This window comes from Drosophila subobscura, chromosome A (assembly GCF_008121235.1).
Source record: "Drosophila subobscura isolate 14011-0131.10 chromosome A, UCBerk_Dsub_1.0, whole genome shotgun sequence".
Taxonomy (NCBI): domain Eukaryota; kingdom Metazoa; phylum Arthropoda; class Insecta; order Diptera; family Drosophilidae; genus Drosophila; species Drosophila subobscura.
This window is the reverse complement of record NC_048530.1, coordinates 10,145,061-10,165,099: the sequence shown is the minus strand read 5'-3', so window position 1 is coordinate 10,165,099 and position 20,039 is coordinate 10,145,061. Positions and strand designations below refer to the sequence as shown.

At 48.8% G+C, this 20,039-nt stretch overlaps 6 protein-coding genes across 9 annotated transcripts; 3 read left to right on the top strand and 3 right to left on the bottom strand.

Annotated features, from left to right (window-relative positions):
* Nucleotides 1-402: 402 nt before the first annotated feature.
* Nucleotides 403-1,473, bottom strand: LOC117903053 (39S ribosomal protein L16, mitochondrial). 2 transcript variants are annotated; one of them, XM_034814795.1, is made up of 3 exons: nt 1,324-1,473; nt 1,199-1,264; nt 403-1,133 (listed from the first exon to the last, which is right to left on the bottom strand). In XM_034814795.1, the coding sequence occupies exons 1-3, from the start codon at nt 1,370-1,372 to the stop codon at nt 517-519; spliced, it is 732 nt and encodes a 243-aa protein (XP_034670686.1). In that variant the 5' UTR covers nt 1,373-1,473; the 3' UTR covers nt 403-516. The 2 variants fall into 2 exon arrangements, with proteins under 2 accessions (XP_034670686.1, XP_034670687.1); XM_034814796.1 differs by having other exon boundaries at nt 1,199-1,261; nt 1,324-1,444.
* Nucleotides 1,474-3,216: 1,743 nt separating this feature from the next.
* LOC117903048 (histone-lysine N-methyltransferase trr) lies at nt 3,217-12,715 on the top strand. Its single transcript, XM_034814787.1, has 7 exons — nt 3,217-3,907; nt 4,009-9,875; nt 9,992-10,537; nt 10,639-11,234; nt 11,332-11,461; nt 11,541-11,723; nt 11,819-12,715. Exons 1-7 carry the CDS (start codon nt 3,367-3,369, stop codon nt 11,909-11,911), a joined length of 7,956 nt encoding a protein of 2,651 aa, XP_034670678.1. The 5' UTR covers nt 3,217-3,366; the 3' UTR covers nt 11,912-12,715.
* LOC117903054 (COA8 family protein CG14806, mitochondrial) lies at nt 12,688-13,634 on the bottom strand. Of its 2 annotated transcripts, none has more exons than XM_034814797.1 (3): nt 13,509-13,628; nt 13,191-13,448; nt 12,688-13,070 (listed from the first exon to the last, which is right to left on the bottom strand). In XM_034814797.1, the coding sequence occupies exons 1-3, from the start codon at nt 13,551-13,553 to the stop codon at nt 12,849-12,851; spliced, it is 525 nt and encodes a 174-aa protein (XP_034670688.1). In that variant the 5' UTR covers nt 13,554-13,628; the 3' UTR covers nt 12,688-12,848. The 2 variants fall into 2 exon arrangements, with proteins under 2 accessions (XP_034670688.1, XP_034670689.1); XM_034814798.1 differs by having other exon boundaries at nt 13,056-13,100; nt 13,509-13,634.
* A 302-nt stretch (nt 13,635-13,936) lies between these two features.
* On the top strand, nt 13,937-14,399 carry LOC117903056 (UPF0184 protein CG14818). Its single transcript, XM_034814800.1, has 2 exons — nt 13,937-14,124; nt 14,176-14,399. The coding sequence occupies exons 1-2, from the start codon at nt 14,046-14,048 to the stop codon at nt 14,391-14,393; spliced, it is 297 nt and encodes a 98-aa protein (XP_034670691.1). The 5' UTR covers nt 13,937-14,045; the 3' UTR covers nt 14,394-14,399.
* A 945-nt stretch (nt 14,400-15,344) lies between these two features.
* On the bottom strand, nt 15,345-16,990 carry LOC117903052 (WD repeat-containing protein 18). Of its 2 annotated transcripts, XM_034814792.1 has the most exons (3): nt 16,458-16,513; nt 16,194-16,390; nt 15,345-16,140 (listed from the first exon to the last, which is right to left on the bottom strand). In XM_034814792.1, exons 2-3 carry the CDS (start codon nt 16,323-16,325, stop codon nt 15,427-15,429), a joined length of 846 nt encoding a protein of 281 aa, XP_034670683.1. In that variant the 5' UTR covers nt 16,326-16,390; nt 16,458-16,513; the 3' UTR covers nt 15,345-15,426. The 2 variants fall into 2 exon arrangements, with proteins under 2 accessions (XP_034670683.1, XP_034670682.1); XM_034814791.1 differs by having other exon boundaries at nt 16,194-16,990.
* A 1,375-nt stretch (nt 16,991-18,365) lies between these two features.
* Nucleotides 18,366-19,580, top strand: LOC117903055 (ubiquitin-conjugating enzyme E2 G2). Its single transcript, XM_034814799.1, has 4 exons — nt 18,366-18,585; nt 18,775-18,856; nt 18,926-19,185; nt 19,251-19,580. Exons 1-4 carry the CDS (start codon nt 18,543-18,545, stop codon nt 19,367-19,369), a joined length of 504 nt encoding a protein of 167 aa, XP_034670690.1. The 5' UTR covers nt 18,366-18,542; the 3' UTR covers nt 19,370-19,580.
* Nucleotides 19,581-20,039: the final 459 nt, after the last annotated feature.

Below are 20,039 nucleotides of genomic sequence, written 5' to 3'. Positions count from 1 at the left end.
GTATGAATATAGCCACTTTAATGAGACATCTAAGGACCAGACTTATCAGAAATTCGCAGCATATTGCATATACTCTCGCTTAAATCAGAGTTTGAATCGGTCGCCGCGAAAACCACTTCCGTATTTGTTCCGTGCGAATCGATTGTTTTTTTGCAAAACTAGTTACCCAAAATCGACTTTAGCACCAGTTATAAAGGTCGTTCAGAGGTGTATAATAATGGTAAAATAATTTTGAAAGCCCGTTTTCTTTTGACCGTTCTACCGCTTGCAATGCGTGCAAACGTCCTGTTCGACGTCAGAGAATTGCCCATATGTATGTACATATGTGCATACATATATGTATATATATACATCATAGGTCGGCACTGCATGGCATGCATTGGAAAAGCAAATGTATTGGCATACATTGTACATTCATGGTATGAATTTCATACGCACATGGGTATGAGAACTTAACCATTCGATTGTTTATTGCGGGTATGTAACGGGATAAGAGGTGATAAGGATTAAATCGATCTACAAGTGCTTGCCGAACCACTTGTGATCCACGGGAGAAAGCCACCGATGGCAGCCATTCAGATTGTTTTGTATGACGTACTTCATGGTGTATTGGTTTTGGTTTCCTCGTGCGTGCTCCTCCTTTCCGTCCAGTATCTCGTCGAGCATTTCCTGGGAGACGACTGTCGCCTGGAAGGGCAGCTGGTTGGCGACTTGCTGCAGGAAACCCTTTACCTCGACAAATTCGCATTTTCCAGCTATTTCGACGATGACACGACCTGCCCTAATGGGCGTTACGTAATGATCGATGGCACCCTTGCCGCCTCCCATGCGCTGACCCTGCCCTTTCTTTGTGATGGGTTGCCAGGGGGCGGGCACGCGCCATGTAGCAAACATTGTTTGCACGTTCATCTTCCGGCCGATGGTGAGACGCATCATCTCATAGTGGCCCCATCGCAGGCGACCGCCACCAGTGGCTATGATCGCGTACTGCTTGTGGAGGAGCGAGTTGTGGACAAGTTCTGGGCCACGCATGTATCGCAACCGCTTCTGCATTTTGGGCGGACGTAGGTTAGGTGGCAGCTGCGGCATGCGCTCCATTATCCGCAGTTTCGGACGTTCTGGCTGATCAACATCTGTTCAAGAAAATGTTAAAGGTAAAAAAGCAGTCTTCTGTATCAACGAGTTTTGGTGCACTTACTGTGATATTTTATTGGAGGAGCAAAATACTTGAGGCCGGCTGTGTTGACGGCTGCGAACGTGCCTGCTGAAATTTCAAGAGATTGTATGCATGGGAGAGCTCGGCTCTAAAGGAATTCAACCTACTTGACATACAGCTTTTGAATAGCTGTGAGACTGTTTTCACGCTCCACATTGCTAATTTAAAATTTAGTTAATCAATTTATCTAACAATTTATATTACAGGCAGTGTGCCCGCGGATTTATGGATGAAAATATACGGTCTGACGCTCAGAAATATACCGAAGCATACCGATTCATTTTCAAAATATACGGCAAGAAATCCGCTAAAGCCTAGTACTCAGATCGAAAAAAAACTTGCTAGCAAAATGTGCAATATATTTTGCTAGCGGCAGAGTGCGACCAGATGTGAAAACCGCATTCCGTACGGTTACACTTCTCAGGCAGCTGTGTTGTTTTGTTTACCTTTTTGAAAATGTGTGAAAATTGAATAAAAGGTTACTAAAACAATGAATGCAAAATGGATTCATGCAGGAGATTATTTTAGTGAGACTGGCGGCCCTTGCATGATCGGAGGAGGAGGACAATCTGCGAAATAAGCGAAGACAAATTTGATTAAGCCCATATCTGCAGGAAAGAATCCAGGACGGTCGCTGTCTAGACATTTGAGTATTAAAATCATATAAATATGTGTTCATTTATGGAAATCCATGAAACGATACCCTTTGCATATTCCGCAGTTTGAAAATATGACAGAGAATTAGCATATGGCTGGGAATCTGCAGACTTCTTTGATTGGTGGAGCAGCAGGGCCGTGCCAAGGAATATTTTCGACCGTTGCAAAGTTGTAAAACGGCGCCTCCAAGCACCCTTCCTATTCAACATTGTATAGATTGTACAGATTGTACAGATTGTCGCCATCGCCCCTTGGCACGACCCTGTGGAGCAGTACTTGGTCCCAAAAGGAAAACAACTTAAAACATTTTGTTAACAGCCCAGCCGGGTCAGTGTCTTGGCAACATGAAGATACTGGCGTTCAAATAAGTTAAACAAATTAAAAATGCAAATAAATTCAATATTTGAATTTTTGCCATTTGATAGCCTTAAGTTCGTTTAGAAGCACGGTGGTCATTTATCTTTCAACTTCAGCGCCATTGTTGCATTCCATTTGATTGAGACTTTACTCTCTGTTTGCTAGGTAGCCTCTCGGAAATTAAAACAGATCTATATTTTTCGAGCTGCTAGCAACATACCAACGAATACCACACAAATACTGTCGATACCACACAAATACTATCGATACCACAAAATACTATCGTCTGACTTTCAAGATTTTTTCGGCCTGTTTTTTTTTGCCGATCTGAGTACTGCCTGGCGAACAGCCGCTAGAAAGTAACTTGTGCGCACAAAAATTGCTTATCGGTTCCATACGAATATCATCCCTGATTTTTTTTTGGGACCCCTTTTTTCGATCTGAGTACTAGGCTTTAGAGACAGAAATTCGGTCGGAAAAAAAAGATCGCTGATGATGGAATGAATTACTTTACTTTAATTACTTCATGAATTACTTTACAAATTTGCAGATTATAGAGGCCGAGAATGTATAAAGATCGGTATATAATACATACAAAACATATGAAAAGGTTAAAAGCATGTCAGTCTAAGACAGTCATTGTTAATTATTAAAAGCAGTTGCTGAAATGGATTTATATTATTAAGTATAGCAAATATTTTTTTTTGGTTGACCTTTTTAGTTTTAACCCTATTATGCAACCAATTGAGAAGAGATTTATCATAAAATCAGCAAATCCTGCGGAGAATTGAAAGATGATTTGAGTAAAATTACATTTTTAAAGCTGAGAGTCCTAACCAGCTCGTAATAATAAACTGAACATCAAAATTGAGGAAAATGATTTTAGATTCACGGTATATTTTACTGTATATTTTGAAAATGAAAAAGTATATTTCGGTATATTTTCGAGGCCCTCACGGTATATTTTATCGATAATTCCGCGGTCACACTGGATACATTGCTACTGCATACACGAAAATAATTTGTCCAAATAGTGCATGTTTTAAAACATTTTCTGTATGTGTTTAGCACGAAGTTCAAGCTGATCCAGCATTCATTGCTAGCGACTGACTCTGTCCAGTGTCCACTTGTTTGTTATGAATATATCGAAAGTGACAACATCGCTTGCTGCTGCGGCTGCTGCCGCCGAAAAGGCAAAACCCGAACGTGTAACATCTGCAACCGCAGCGCTCAATTTTAATGCAATCAATATACAGAAGCGCGCCAGCATCGACGATACCGAAGATCCTAATCGCAAGAAACTGAAAACCGAATTTCTGCTTTGCCCGCCATCGACTAGTTTGCCCGCCAAACAACAACAGCTAATCCAGCAACAGAAACACCACCAGCACCACCGACAGCAGCAGCGTGCTGTCGTCCCAGGAGGGTCCGTCAAAGCAACGTCATTGGCATTCCAAGTAACAGCTGCGTCTGCAGCCTCAAAACAAACATCCACAGCCTCCGAGAAGTCTACAGTTGACCAATACCAGCAGCACCACCAGCAAGTGGAGCAAGGTGACACCGAGAATGTCTGGGATCCGCGCGAGGATCAGATTATAGTATGTAACTTTGGTGCTAACGCTGAAATGAGTGCCTCAATCAAGCCTGAAGAAGCGCTCGAGGGTGGCCAAAAGCAAAGTGAGTATGAGCTTGTCTAGCCTACCTGATTTGATTCCATCACGCACCTGTGACTGTAACTGTTGGCATCGATGATTAACCAATTGTTCAAACATTTCCAGGCTTTACAAGCTTTACCAAAAAGGAGGCCGTCTGTCCGTCGTCTGCATCTTCTTCTTCATCGATGGCCTCCACTATTTCGATCGAGCCGAGTGGAGGAGCCGAGCATGTCGAGCAAGCCAACAAGACAGTGTTGTCATCTGCTGCTGTCGAGGATCTGGACTACGCCCTGCTGCCATCCTCGGCACCTGAACAAAAGGTGGTGCCCGAAAGCTCAACCATCGTGTCGGTCTCAGCCGTTGGCGCGGTGACCACATCTTCAGTCTCCCCTGTCACTGTCGCCTCATCCACAACATCTACGATAATACTGAATGCGAGCACTACGAACAATGGAGGCGGATCGGGACCAGGCGTGGCTGGTAGCACTATAATGAACCAGAAGTCCTCGCAGGCTAACTACAATATATTCAGTGCGACGGCTGCAAGTGGCCAGCAGCAAGTAAGCCACCAGCCCACGTTGCTAAACCGGGTCAATCTCCAATCCAAGATGAAGGGCACCCAGCTGGTGGTGAACACGAAAAAACTGTCCGAGGTCACCCAGACAACGGCCAAGGTCTCCATAGGTAACAAGACGATCTCCGTGCCGCTGCTAATGAGCGCTAGTGGGGCGGCTACAGCTGGTGGCGCCACCATCGTCGAGAGCAAGCAAGTTATGCAACCCGGCGGTCAGGTGACCGCCGTGGCCAGCGTTGCCCCCTCCGGGCAACAGAGTTCGGCGCATCAGCATCAGCACCATCCCCAGCACCAGCACCTCAATTACACAAAGCTGATCAAGCGCGTGCCTAAGAACCCCACCACGATCGTTTCGTTCTCGGGCCTTCAGATCAAGCCGGCCAACACCAAAATAGTCACCGCCAAGGTGGTCAGCAAGAAAATGTCCCTGCAGATCCAGCAGCAGCACCAGCACCAGCTACAGCAGCAGCAGGTCCAGCAGCAGCAGGCCCAACAGCAGGCCCAACAGCAGGCGAACAGCGCGAGCATGGCCCCCGCCACGGCTAGCATTGTGTCGATAACCACCACGAATCCCAACCAAACATTCGCCATGGTTAAGGAAAAGCTGCACGAAGCCACTGAGACTATCGACACGACGCACGAGTCGGGAGTCGCGGTCAGTGTCAGCTCTAGTCGCAATCCAACCACCAGACTGGCTGGCCACAAGATAGCCTACAGTGACAACATCTTCAACAAGTCCAAATCGCAGGACTCTGGAGCCGGCGACGAGTTTGGAAGCAGCGTCAACAGCGTCGTGATAAAGCCCCTGGATAAAGTCAGTCACAACTGCTCGCCCAGCTTTAATACCTTCAAGCAGCAGTCCGTGCCGGGGGGAGCGGGTGTGGCGGGCGTCGCCGTAAATCAGACAACTGGTACGGTTCCTGTCACGGTGACAATGACCTCATCCGCCTCCGGCAGCGGCTCTGACCAGATGACCAGCAGCACCTCCTCCGTCTCAGTGTCGGCCATACTCAATGAGGCTGTGACCAAGTCGACGGCGGGGACAATCTGCATCAACACTCCGGGGATGGGGGCCCGGCCCATCATCTCCATACAGAACAAGAACATATCCCTGGTGCTCTCTAAGACGACGATGGCCCAGCAGAAGCCCAAGATGATCACCACCACCGTCAGCAGCTCCGCGCTGCAGATGCACCACGCCCTCAACCAGGACCCGTATTCGGAAAAACAATCCGCCTCGTCGTCATCATCGACACCAGCGTCGGCATCAGTAGTTTCAGTGTCAGTGTCGACGCCAGCTCCAATGCAGCTAAAGCTCACGTCGGTTCCCTCTGTGGCAGGCTTGGGATTGGGCGTGGTCACCACACCAGCCACCACGCCCACCAAATTGGGTGCGAGCCTAGCGGCGGCAGAGGCGCTGCCCTTCTCGATTATAATCCCGAAGCTAGATGAGTTGAGCAACGAACCCAAGACCAATCTGCTGGCCAAGCAGGAGGCAATAGTCAAGGATGCCCCCGTCGCTCCGTCTACGGCTCCACTCGCTGAACAGGCCGGCGAAGTCCTAGTCGCGCCGGAGAAGCGTCTGAATGCCGCAACCACCCTGACAGCCATCACAGCCGCAGCTTCAGCTCCAGGCCCACCTGCAACCACGCAAACGGGGACGAGCACAACCATGCCTGCGCCCACGCCCACGCCTACACCCACACCTACACCCACACCCACACACACAGGCCCAGGCACTGGAGCAAGCGGCGGAGCATCTGCGGCAGCTACCGGTAACAGTAGCCAGCGTTCCAGCTCTGATGACTCGAACAACGCACTGCTGAAGCAGCTGCTGCAGAACAGCAGCAGCAGCCACAGCCACAATCTCAATCAAATCAGCATCAACTCCGCCCACGTCGCCGCCAGCACAGCGCCACTGTCTGCCCGCAAGGTGATCAACGTGCGGGCCCCGAGCATGGGTCTAGTCAGCTCCCTGGAGGCGCAGTTGGCCCGTCCCGTCATTCCGCCGGTGCCAGCGGCGGTAAGCAGCAGTGGCGGATCCGTGGCCACGCCCACAACCACCACCACAGTGGCAAATGGGAGTGGGAATGGGAACATCAGCCAGCAGGCGACTGCTGCCGGATCAGCTGCTCTGCCTGTCGCTCCATCTGTTGCCGCTTCTGCCTGCGCCCCGAATTCTGCGACTACTGAAGCTCCCGTTCCTCCAAATAATGCCGTTGCGGAGCTGGAGCAGCAGATATCGGTGGTGCAGCAGTCCTCGCTGGCCCTGCAGGCACTAGCACAACCACAACCACAACCAACACCCCCGCCACCAGCAGCAGCCCAGCAACAGAAACAGCATCAGCACCAGCACCAGCCCCAACACCAAGTGAAGCAAACCGTTCAGATTGTGTCCAAGGAGACTTCGTTCATATCCACACCTCCGGCACAGCACGCAGCTCTATCAATAGGAGATAGGAAGCTGACGGAGTCTTCGGCATGCACATCGTCAAGCAAGCCGGCAGAGTTCTTGCCGCCGCCGCCGTATGAGCTGGCCACCGCTCCCGTTTCCAATGTGACAATCTCCATATCCACCAAGCCCTCGAAGGATATGAATCTGCAGATGAAGCACAAGTCCGCTTCCGCCTCCGCGTCCGCGTCCATGTCCATGCCAATGGCGAAGGCAATGGAACAAGAGTCCCTGGGTGTGCCCTTGTCAGAGCAGGCTGAGCAGCCGCCAACCGCCTCGGACAACCCAAAGACAGCAGCAACATCAGCAGCAGTACACGCTACAGCAGGAGCCGGAACAGGAGCGGGAGCGGGTGCGGCATCAATAACAAACAGCTGGAGCAGACAGATCCAGAACAACAACAGCAGCATTCACATTGAGGCGGGAATGGGACAAATCCTGGCCCCCCATAAGATAACCTTTAAGTCGGGCGAGGCGCAGAAGAGGAAACTGCCCATGCAGTCGCATCCCCAGCTTGAGGAGAAGGACCAGCTGCAGCACAGCCACCCCGATGCCTCGCACAGCACTGATATGATGCATATGCAAATGCAGCTGCCTGGGGCGGTGGGCATGAAGCCCCTGCCACCCGGTACCAGTTCAGCCGGACCCCCAGGATCGGAGTCAAACAAGCTGCAGCTTATTTCAGCTATAACCAGCTACGTGAAGAAAACTGGGCAGCCAGGAGAGGCGCCCCACCAGGCACAGATGCAGGCTCATATCCAGGGCCAGATGCCCGGCCAGATGCACGTGCACCAGCAGCAGCAACACCAGAAGCATCAGCAACATCAGCAACAAGTGCAGCTGCAGGCGGCTCATTCACATGCTCAGGCGCATCCCCAAGCCCATCCGCAGCCCAATCCTCAGAGCGGGCCAACGGCTATGGAACCCAAGGCTGGGGACCAGCGCAAGCGACGGAAACGCGACGTACAGAAACCACGGAGGGGCAATCACAGCGCTGGGCAGGCGGCCAACAGTCCCAAGGATCTGTCCGGGACGCTGCCAGCAGGTGCGATGGTGCAGCTGGCCCGCATGCCCCCGGGAATCCAGTACATACAGGGAGCACCCGGCACCGGACATGTCCCCTCGGGAGTCGTCGGAGTTGGCGGCGGAAGCGGAGGAGGAAGCAGTGCCGCCGCCTCGCCCATGTTGAAGAAGAGAGTGCGAAAGTTCTCCAAAGTGGAGGAGGACCACGATGCATTTACCGAGAAGCTATTGACGCACATCCGCCAGATGCAACCGCTTCAGGTACTGGAGCCGCACCTCAACCGCAACTTTCACTTCCTTGTTGGGAGCAGCGAGATGGCGGGCGCAGGAACAGGCTCGGGCTCAGGGTCAGGGTCAGGGTCAGGAGGATGCAACTCTGGCAGCGGCAAGCTAAAGGCAATCGGATCCCAATCCAGGGGTTGGCCGCTGGAGGAGTGTGACGGAGCGCAGCTGGGCCACTTCGGTCGGGTGCGGCATCCCAGTATTCCCTCGCTCTATGACAGCGAACGCTTCGGCGGAAGCGGTGGCCCCGCGGGAGGATCTGCATCCCCATCGGGGACTCTGGGGGGAGTTGAGGGAAAGTCGCAGCCAATGTCCAACATCCAAAACGACTTCTACGACCAGGAGTTCTCCACCCACATCGATCGGAATCCCCGCGAGCGTCTGCTTCGGCACATCGGTGCCGTGAAGGACTCCAATCTGGAGACCATTGAGCTGGTGGAGGGCGAGTCAGTGACCGCTTGGACGGCCCTCCCTCGACTCACCCGCTTTCCGGGCCTAATTCTGCTGAACAACAACAGTCGTTGCCACGGCCGGATGTCGCCGGTGGCTCTGGCCGAGGATCCCCTTTCCATGCGGATGCCCACTTCTCCCCTGCTTCGAAACTGCGCCGAGGAATTGCGAAAGGGCCTGCAAATGGAACTGGGATTGGGAGGCGGACACGGACACAGCCACAGCCACAGCAGCCTCAACAGCAACTGCAACAGCAATGGCAGCAACATTAGCAACAACAACAACAACAACTATCAGCAGAAAAACCAAAATGTGATACTCTCGCTGCACTCCTCGACGACGGACAACATAGCCGGCGTGCTACGGGATCTGGCCAATCTGCTACACCTGACGCCCGCTCTCACATGCAAGCTCATCGAGGAGAAGGCGGACCCAAAGGCTGGCGCCGAGCCTAGCCTCGAGCAGTCAAAGGGCAAGGGGGCCAGGGGCGAGGACGAGGAGCAGGCGGAAAAGGAGCCCTTCAAGCGGCCGCACTCCGTGAGCAACGGCCACCTGCGAAAGATACTCAATGGGCGGCGAAAGTTGTGTCGGAGCTGTGCCAACGTCGTCCCAGCGAGCGGGCTGCAAGTGCCCAGCCAGAGCATGCCTCCGCTGGAGGAGCAGCTGCCCCGGTTGGCCCAGCTAATGGCGCTACTGCCCCGGAAGACGCCGCCTCCTCCGTTCTTCTACTTCTGCAATCGCGCCTGCCTGACCATGTTTAAGTGGAGCGAGAAGCAGACTCAGGCGAAAGCCGAGGCGGCCAGCGTCTCTCTGCTCACGGCCAGCGGGTCCTCGAAGAGCATCTTTGCATCAGGCTCGGGTCCGCCCGTTCCCCAAGATAATGTGGTGAAGACGGAGCCGCCGGAGGAGGAGCTGGATGCGAGGCAGAACCAGCATACCAGCGAGACCGCTGCGGCCCCACTGCAGCGTAAGTGTATCGTAAAATGCTTTAGCAGCACCTGTTTCGCCACGGAATCCTCCACGGGCGCGAACATCAAGCAGGAGTGGAACGAGGCGGCGACTTCATTCGCTGCTCCGAGCAACACAGTGTGGGAAACGGATGTGGTCAGCCACTTGGAGGACACGCGCCAGTGCGTCTTCTGCAATCAACGCGGCGATGGCCAGGCCGACGGACCCTCACGCCTGCTTAACTTCGATGTGGACAAATGGGTGAGGCTGCAAGTTCTGAAACCCCGCACCTATCCCTACCCAAACCCCAACCCCCCTCACCTAACCCTGCCCCCTTTCGACTCGACTCCACTTATCTTTGAATCTCTCCCATTCAGGTGCATCTCAACTGTGCCCTGTGGTCGAACGGTGTGTACGAGACGGTGTCCGGGGCGCTGATGAACTTCCAGACTGCGCTGCAGGCGGGGCTAAATCAGGCGTGCAGCGCCTGCCACCAGCTGGGAGCGACAATTAAGTGCTTCAAGTCGCGCTGCAACAACCTCTACCACCTGCCCTGCGCCATCCGGGAGGAGTGCGTCTTCTATAAGAACAAGTCCGTTCACTGCAGTGCCCATGGCCATTGCCACACCCAAAACCATGCAAGCAGTGGAAGTGCCAATGCCAGTATCGGGTCTGGCTCTGGCGCTGGCTCTGGAGCCGCTTTCGGGACAATAGAGAACGAGCTAAGCTCTTTCATTGTGCACCGTCGGGTGTTCGTGGACCGCGACGAAAATCGTCAGGTTGCCACCGTCATGCACTACACGGAGCTGAGCAACCTGCTCCGGGTGGGCAACATGACGTTTCTCAACGTGGGTCAACTGCTGCCCCACCAACTGGAGGCCTTCCACACGCCCCATTTCATATATCCGATCGGCTACAAGGTGGTAAGTACATGTTGTAAGTGAGAAGCACGGTGCACCATGCACCATGCACCATGCACCATGCACGATGTCGTCTCAATTGTGATTACATTCCTGATTCGCAGAGTCGCTACTATTGGTGCGTGCGGCGTCCGAATCGACGTTGCCGGTACATATGCTCCATTGCTGAGGCCGGCTGCAAGCCTGAATTCCGGATCGTGATTCAGGACGGCAGCGACAAGGAGCCGGAGCGCGAGTTCCAGGCCAGCACGCCATCGGGGGTGTGGCAGCAGATCCTGCAACCCATCACCCGCCTGCGGAAGGTGCACAAGTGGTTGCAGCTCTTCCCGCAACACATCAGCGGCGAGGACCTGTTCGGGCTAACGGAGCCAGCCATTGTGCGCATACTGGAGAGTCTGCCCGGGATCGAGACGCTCACTGACTACCGATTCAAGTACGGGCGTAATCCGCTGCTGGAGTTCCCGCTGGCCATCAATCCGTCCGGTGCCGCCCGAACTGAGCCCAAGCAACGCCAGCTGCTCGTCTGGCGCAAGCCGCACACGCAGCGGACTGCAGGCAGCTGCAGCACCCAGCGCATGGCCAACTCGGCGTCGATTGCCGGGGAGGTTGCCTGCCCTTACAGCAAGCAATTCGTCCACTCCAAGAGCTCCCAGTACAAAAAGATGAAGCAGGAGTGGCGCAACAATGTATACTTGGCCAGGTGTGTGACACTTGGCTCTCCATTTTTACATACTTTCATTGCAAGATCAGGAATGGGCCCTAACAAATTAACCTTTCTTTCGCTTGGCCCCATTTAGGTCGAAGATTCAGGGCCTGGGGTTGTATGCGGCCCGGGACATCGAGAAGCACACCATGATCATCGAGTATATTGGAGAGGTCATTCGCACCGAGGTCTCCGAGATACGAGAGAAGCAGTACGAATCTAAGGTACGAATCAATTCAAATTTAAACTAAATCTTCCGGTCATCAAATGACATCGAACTTGTACCTTTGTTTGCCCCTGCAGAATAGGGGCATTTACATGTTCCGCCTTGACGAGGATCGCGTCGTAGACGCCACTCTGAGCGGTGGTCTGGCTCGCTACATCAACCACTCGTGCAATCCCAACTGTGTGACGGAAATTGTTGAGGTCGATCGCGATGTGCGAATTATAATATTCGCCAAGCGTAAAATATATAGGGGCGAGGAGGTGAGTCAAACATTCGATGCATATGCAGATGCGGATCTGTTTTGCAGTGTTTTCGTATTTCGCATTATATTGTGTGGTTTCGTATGCTCCCGCAGCTCTCTTATGACTACAAGTTTGACATTGAGGACGATGCACACAAGATACCGTGCGCCTGTGGCGCTCCCAACTGTCGCAAGTGGATGAACTAATCACAGAAGGAACTGCAACAGCGAGCACCAGCACAAACCTACCCACATGGAAGTTCCCCCAGTGAGCCCGGAACGTCTCAGCAAATATAAATTCATTCTCTGAACATTTTAGATCATGTAAATATATATATTTATATTTATATATAGTTATATGTAGGAATACGTGCTTTTGTAGAGCAATGGACCCTGTAAGTTATGTATTTGATATGTGCCCGCCGCCCACTGTAGCTAATTTGTAATCCTTAATCCTTTACCACCCATAAGCAATGGGACAGGGGCACAAGAGAGTTAAAGAAGGGGAAAATGGACAGAGTTGCCATAGTTTGAAGTGCTCAACTGTAAAAATCCTACAAAAAAATATGTATTTTATGTTAGGCACATTATTGCACCACATCCACCCACAACCCAAAACCCACCCCCAGCACCACAACCACAAAGAGCACAGAGAGATAGGCCCTAGACCCTGGCGAGTGCCCCCCACTTGACTTTATGCGTGTGTGCCTTTCTTTTTGTTTACCATTATTATATTATCATAAGTATAACAATTATTACTTTTCGCAATCTTAAAATGGCCATTAGAAGGTAGAGACATGAAAGCGGGACATGTTTCTCAACAGGTGTAGTAGTAAATGTAACGTTCACAACCTTCATTGAATACGTAGAAACACGAATATATTGTATTGAATATTGTATTTTATTTCATTTAACTATTTCGCCTTTACATTAAGCTTATTAACTATCCAGAAAGTGTTTTTTTCATCTCCATAAGTGTTAAGTAAATTTTATGCAACAATTATAAAATCACTCGAGATGTTTTATTTGACTCTTTGATAACGCAAAACTTCGTCACATACTAGACTGTAGTTTAACAGAGCCACAGAACAAAATCAACCAAATGAACCAAACAAATCTACCAAATATACTCCTTTCTGAGTACTTAATCTCCAGTTCGTCTCTTTGCACGCGCCAGAAGATTTTGGACATGCACCATAAATGCCAATGTGAGCATGTCAAAGTTTTTCATATACCACGATAGGTTGTACATTAAATGGATGCGCCTGTTCTTGTCCAGGAAAGTCTTGTAAAACACGCTCATGCGATCGGCTGAGATGTCGTCGTTTCCAGCCTCTTTGTGCAGGCGTATAAAGTCCTCTTTCTCCTAAAATCGAAACTGTTTGTAAGTCTTCGTCATCTCAAATCCCACACGACTTCGTCGTCGTCAAACCGAAAGAGATGACTAGAAGGATAGACAGAAAAGAAAGAGATGGGGCTTACTAACCTCATAGAACCGTTTGTTGTGCCTACTCCAGAAACTCGCGTTCCAAGCCTCTACTTCGATGCGCATCAGTCGCAATTTCTTAGCCAAAGCCGTTTCGTTGTCGTCGTAGTGCCTCACGTAGGGACGCAGGTTCGAGTGCGGATCTGGTGGACCTATGTAGTCGCAGCTGACGGTCTTCGGATCTGGCGGATGGGCCAAACCCACAGGACGTCTTTCTTTTGGTGGGGGTTTCTGCCCTGTGGCATAACATCGTGGCAGCTAAGAAATATACAACTCCCCAATCTTTTAATAATTCAGCTATAAACCATTCAGACTCACTTTCAATTGTGTAAGCAATATTCTCGTTTGGTATTTAAAGTACATTTCGATTTGTAAATAGATGTTATGTCAGGTGTCAGGCGGCAGAGGTAGAAAACTATCGTAAAAATATGTTTCCATTGCCGGAGAAATACTATCGATATCCATAACATTCCCGCATACAACCAACGACTTTGCAACGCCAAGAAACTGCTTACTACTTAAGCACCAAAAAAGCTAATAAGTACTGGTTTTCAATTCTTTTTTCCAAATCATATATATAAGAGCAGATTGTAATCATACCGAGGCATAAGTATACATATGTGTATACATAAGGTTATTATATTAGGTCTGCACTCTCAAGGGCTTTCCTGGAAGTGAAGTAAAATACCACCACTAGTCGATACTGTATCGATATATTTGTCTAGACTATCTACTCAGTGTTGAAAGTCGAGAGAAAACTGCCTTCAAGCTGATGTCCCGTGACATTAGATCTCCATCGGAGAAATTAAATCAAATTGTATTGAGCAAAGGGAAAAGGAAGGGCTGCTAAGGGATATGTCGCCCAAGAACAACCACGATCCCACAATGTCCAGCGACTCGGGCAATGCAAATGTGCAGGAGGCTGACCTACGAGGTGAGTTTGGTGCGATTTCAGAGCATTGATAACCCCAATGGCCATTAACAGAAATGGAAGATGTTAACCAGAGCCTGGACGCCCTCAGCTGCGCCCTGGACGCCGTGGAGCAGCGCACCGATGACATCATGTCGCAGCTACGGGAGCTGCTGAATTCAAACAGGGAGATCCGTCGACAGCTCGCAGAGCAGAAGGACCAATCTGGAGATCAGGGAAATGCCGATGATGACATGAATGGACAGCAGAATAAGGATAATGTCTTAAAGTAAAGCTGATTCCCAGCGTTTTGTTTTACCTCTCTTCGTTTGTTTTTTGTAAGATTGTTCAGTGTTTTTTGATTGTTTTGTGTACCATACATAAACTTATAGTAATATGTCTGTATAAATATTTGCATATGTACGAGCATGGGAGTATATTTGTACGAGTAATGATGTAAGTTGTGCTGTCGTTGTGGATTATCGGGATAGTTGTTGCGATCCTTCAGTTCGACGCAAAGTGACTTCTTATCCGGAAATTGGAGAATTGCATTTGTTAAGTTTATGTTCAGTTGGGGTTTGAAATCGCTGCCCATCCGTACTAAGCGGTACGCGGGACTCATGGATTCGCATTTTTGTGACAAAAACATTTTGGGACTTGGGAAGCGGCTCCTAATATGCCGAGGAAATGGCCACTACGATATTCTTCATTATAATGAATTATATTTCTTAAACTTCTGATCTAGTCTTATGATGTATTTGTCTAATGACAATTTCAGTCCCGGAGAAAATCTGTTCAACACATCCGATTTGTTCTTGTTCTTTTGGACTTTCCGTTTTGAACCATTCGAGTTTGCCATGTGTGTGAGTTCTGTGCGTCGCCAAAGACTATTTGTTGCTGAATATTTTGACACCGAAAATTACGTCTTCTCTGCACCTTTGTAAAACTATCAGGATTCTGCTTTACTCTTATGGTCTCAGGGAAAAAGGCGTCAAGGGACGATCAAATAGATATATATAAGTATATGTACATATGTACATGGCTCGGATATTGATGCTGATCAATAATATATGTATGCAAATATGTACTTTTTCCGTTACAAACACTTCCTAGAATTTAATAAGAAAAAGGGCCGTATTTAGATAAGTCTCTCATTCCATTACAATTCATCGTAGACCGAAAGTTAACAGCGGATAAATGAAAAGGCACAATCTTAATTCTAAGAGCCGGCCAAAGACAAATTATATTTTTTGGATAACCTCTTTGATTTCTGTAGTTTTTAATTTCGTATATTATATTTTACCGAGAAGAGAAGAGAAAAGCCGACTAGTTTTTGCGAGCTTTTTTGCGGTTTCTCTCTGGCGGAGCCTTGACGTTTTTCGATAGGTTGGCCAGATACCTCAGATACTTCGCCATGTTTTCAGCCACGAGAACATTTTCTTTTTTGAGGAGTCGGTTTTCGGCGATGAGCTTCTGTACAGAAGGTGAATTAGTATCGGCTTCACCATAATCTTCCTCGTCAACGCCAACGTACGAAGGCACATCTTCTTTGGGAGATTGCTCAGATGACTCCAACGTCTCCTCGTTTAAGTTAATGGCATCGTCATCTTCGCCAAGATTTATGTGGTGCATTTTTTGTAATCTTCTGTTATTTTCCGGATCCAAGTTACATTTGTTAAAGTTCCTCTTTGGCTTGCCGCGTTTTTTGGGGTACTCCGTGGTGATGAGCAAATCTATGTAATCATTGGGATCCGGGGGGCTGATCATACGTTTCAGACTGTCTGCGAATAATTGTGGCTGCTTGTGCTGCGGTTGGAAAACGGCAGGACTGAGAAGGCGGATTCTCAGATTGGTGATCACGCCATTCTGGGGAATACTCTTCATGAGCTGCCGACTCACAACATCCCAAACGCAGACTTGCTTATCGTCTCCGGCCGAGACCATCTGTTGGGCATTCATTGTCAGAGCCAAGGAGGTTATGGGTTTTCCAACCGTGTGGCCAATAAAGGCCTGAGCTTTCTCCTCCTCCAGATGGTATTCCTGAAATAAACCATGATAAACCATAAACCGTAATTATTATTGAAGTTACTCACCTTCATCCGTGGCGCTCGCCAATTGTGAAACACAAACGCCTTTCCTTCGGCAGAGCCAACATAAATACTAGTCTCCATCCTATTGACAACCACGCTGTGCAGCGCTACTGGGAACACAATGCTGAGGAGCATAATGCCACCGTTCAGGTCATAGACTTTGCAGCAGCGGTCTAAGGACACTGTGTATAGGTAGGAGCGAATGCCTCCAATTCCAGTGTGCAGGTCCGTAACAGCCAGTCCATGATCGTTAAAGCTGTACAGGGGCTCACTGCCCTCCTGGCTGCCATTGTCCAGCGGTGCAATTGAGAAGGTAAGGTCCCAGACCAGTACGGCCCCATCTTTGCCGGCGCTGATGAAATGCTCGCCATTGTCGGTGAAGCGCAGGCATGTGATGGCTTGGTAGTGTTTCGAAAGGGTGTTCAGCATGCGGCCGGTGTTCATGTGCCAGATGTATATGTTCTCCTGTATTCCAACTATCAAGTACGCGCCATCTGGAGTAAGGGCCATAGCGTTGGCCTTGCCGGGCAGCACAAATCGCAAGCTCGACATCTGCTCCTGCTTATTAATGGGCCAGACGTGGAGCAGAGGCTTCATTGTGTTGGCTGCCAGAACATAATTCAGCCCAAGCATAGCCAGACTATGGTGCTGGGCATTCCCGCCACCCTTGTACTTCATTAGGTCGGTTCCTGTGCGCAGATCCTGGACGCTGCATGTTGTGTTTTCCTCGCTGCAGGCGCTGATAAATAATGCTTCCACAGCATCTCCCATTTTCAGCACGTGTGAAGAATAAGCAGTGTGGCCGCGGATTTATCGATAAAATATACCGTCTTAAGCCTATTACTCAGATCCAAAAACACGTTTGCTAGCAAACAGCGCAATATATTGTGCTGGCGGCAGAGTGTGACCAAAGACTTCTGCAGGCTTCTTTGATTGGTGGAGCAGCTAGGCTGTGCCAACATTGGATAGTTTCGAGCCCAGATTGTCGCCATCGCCCCTTGGCACGACCCTGTGGAGCAGTACTTGGTCCCAAAAGGTAAACAACTTCAAACATTTTGTTAACAGCCCAGCCGAGTCTGTGTCTTGGCAACATGAAGATACTGGCGTTCAAATAAGTTAAACAAATTAAAAATGCAAATAACTTCAATATAATCTCATTAATCTATAATAATTGTTTCCTTGTTTGCCGTTTGATGGCCTTAAGCTCGTTTAGAAGCACGGTGGTCATTTAGCTTTCAACTTCAGCGGCATTGTTGCCTCTATTTGATTAAGACTTTACTCTCTGTTTGCTAGGTTCCCTCTCGGAAATTATAACAGATCTATATATTTCGAGCTGCTAGCAACATACCAACGAATACCACACAAATACTATCAATGTCACACAAATACTATCAATACCACAAAATACTATATTTGTCGATTTGAGTTCTGCCTGGCGCACAGCCGCCTGAAAGTAACTTGTGCGCGCAAAAATTTCTTATCGGTTCCATACGAATATCATCCCTGATTTTTCTAGCGGCCCCTTTTTTCAATCTGAGTACTAGGCTTAAGACTTTACTCTCTGTTTCCTAGGTAGCCTCACGGAAAATAAAAGAAATGTAACTTTTACGAGCTGCTCGAAACATACCATCGAATACCACAAAATACTACTGGCTGATTTTCTAGATTTAATCGGCCAGTTTTTTTTTCGATCTGAGTACCGCTAGAAAGTAGTTTGTGCGCGACAACATTTCGATTCGGTTCCATACAAATATCATCCCTGATTTTTCCAGCGGCCCCTGTTTTTCGATCTGAGTACTAGGCTTGAGTACTAATGATATGAGAACGATAAGAAATCATCCCTGTTTTTTTGCAGCTAGCTTTTCGCAGTTGAGTACCCAGATCGAAGGAATACCGATTATATGTAAATTATTATTTCTAAATTGATGTTGATGGCATATACAACAAACACAACGCAAATGTATTTTTGTTTAAGTGGGTTTCAGACTAGTTGGGTATTGCATTATAGTGGAAAACGCCTATTAGAGATGGTGCAAATGATCTGGCTAAGCTGACTCACGTTATTTATAATACTGTAAGTTAACAGGGAGCGTGAGCTAGTGCGCCGCTGCAGAGGCACTGTTTAGCTAACAGTGAACTGAGGAAGCCTGGCAACCCTGCCGACGTAGTAAAATTTTTTCTTGGGGCAGACATTGACAAAAACACACACTTGTATTATATTTTATATAAATAAACATTGCTAAGCTTATTTACTACGACGTGTCTGAATTGACGCCGTATCCGAGCTCTGAACGCTGCGCTCGTCGCAAAAGACGAAGACACCTGAACTGACTCAAGTGGAAGAGAAGGGCAATGGCTGGATCTGCACTGCGTCGCCTGATGGCGGAATACAAACGTAAGTAGGGTGGATGAAGGTGTGTGAGCAGACGCGGGCGCGGGTGCGGGTGCGGGTGTTGGGTTGGCTTTGATTATGTTGTCGATATTATGTCCGCCAAAGTCCAAATACTGCATAAGCCTGTGCCCTCCGTCTGCTACAAACATTTTTAAATTTTTGTTGATCAGCTGAATGGCATGATTCTCACAGAGTTAACGCTTGATCCACCGGAAGGAATTGTAGCTGGTCCCGTTAGTGAAGACAACTTCTTCGAATGGGAGGCGCTAATTGCGTGAGTACTGGTTCTAACGATCGTACTGCCTTGTCATTTATGGTTGTATCCATTCTTTGTGCTTTACAGTGGACCCGAGGGCACTTGCTTCGAGGGAGGCGTATTTCCCGCCCGACTCGTTTTTCCACCCGACTACCCACTGAGTCCGCCAAAAATGAAATTCACTTGTGATATGTTCCATCCAAACATCTTTGCTGATGGCCGCGTTTGCATATCAATATTACATGCGCCCGGGGACGATCCCTTGGGCTACGAGCTGTCGGCTGAACGCTGGAGTCCTGTCCAAAGCGTGGAAAAGATCTTGCTAAGCGTGGTCAGCATGCTGGCGGGTGAGTAAAGCTTCGTCGGCACACGCCGAATTGCCGCTGATCTTATGACTGGCTCTTACTGTTAGAACCCAACGACGAGAGTGGCGCCAATGTCGATGCGGCCATTATGTGGCGCGAACGAAGGGAGGAGTTTAATAGTATCGCTCGACGTCTGGTGCGAAAAACACTCGGATTGGAAACATAAACCAGGGTTCAGTCGCTATGCAACTAGATTCATCCTACCCAACAGAAATTCAACTATGATCCGGGCGGAATGTCGTGGAATAGCCTCTTAAGTCCTAATGTACCCTCAACCGATGACAACCTTTCACATTAGCAAGATTCAAGAAACATAGCAATAAAATCGGCTGTTAGCTACAAGCGGGCAACAGTTTATCCCGACTTAAGTATTCTATGCACTATTCATGTTGATATAAGTATTTCGGACATCTTTCAATGTCCCTCCGATTTGAAGGAGCTGCAATGCATATTTGTTCATCGTTATACTCGGGAGGAGTATATATTGGGTCCTGCGCACAACACTTTAGTGGACTTGTATGCATTATCACGCATTTTTTCTATGATCGCAATAATAATTAATAAGAGAATGGACAGTTAATAAAACCTCTTTCCAGTTTGTCTGTTGATGGGAACATCTAATTTTCGGAAAACCTAGTGTAACATCTGGCAATGACACACCACGAAAATCAAGAATAAAAACATTTTTGAGTTTCTCCACCCATACATATACATATGTACATATCTTTGCCACTTTTGATAGAAAAAGGTTTAATAGTTAAAGGAAAAGTAAATTAAAGCAGCAGACGAGTTTGATGTTAATTTTTATGTTTATTTATATATGTACTACATACCAA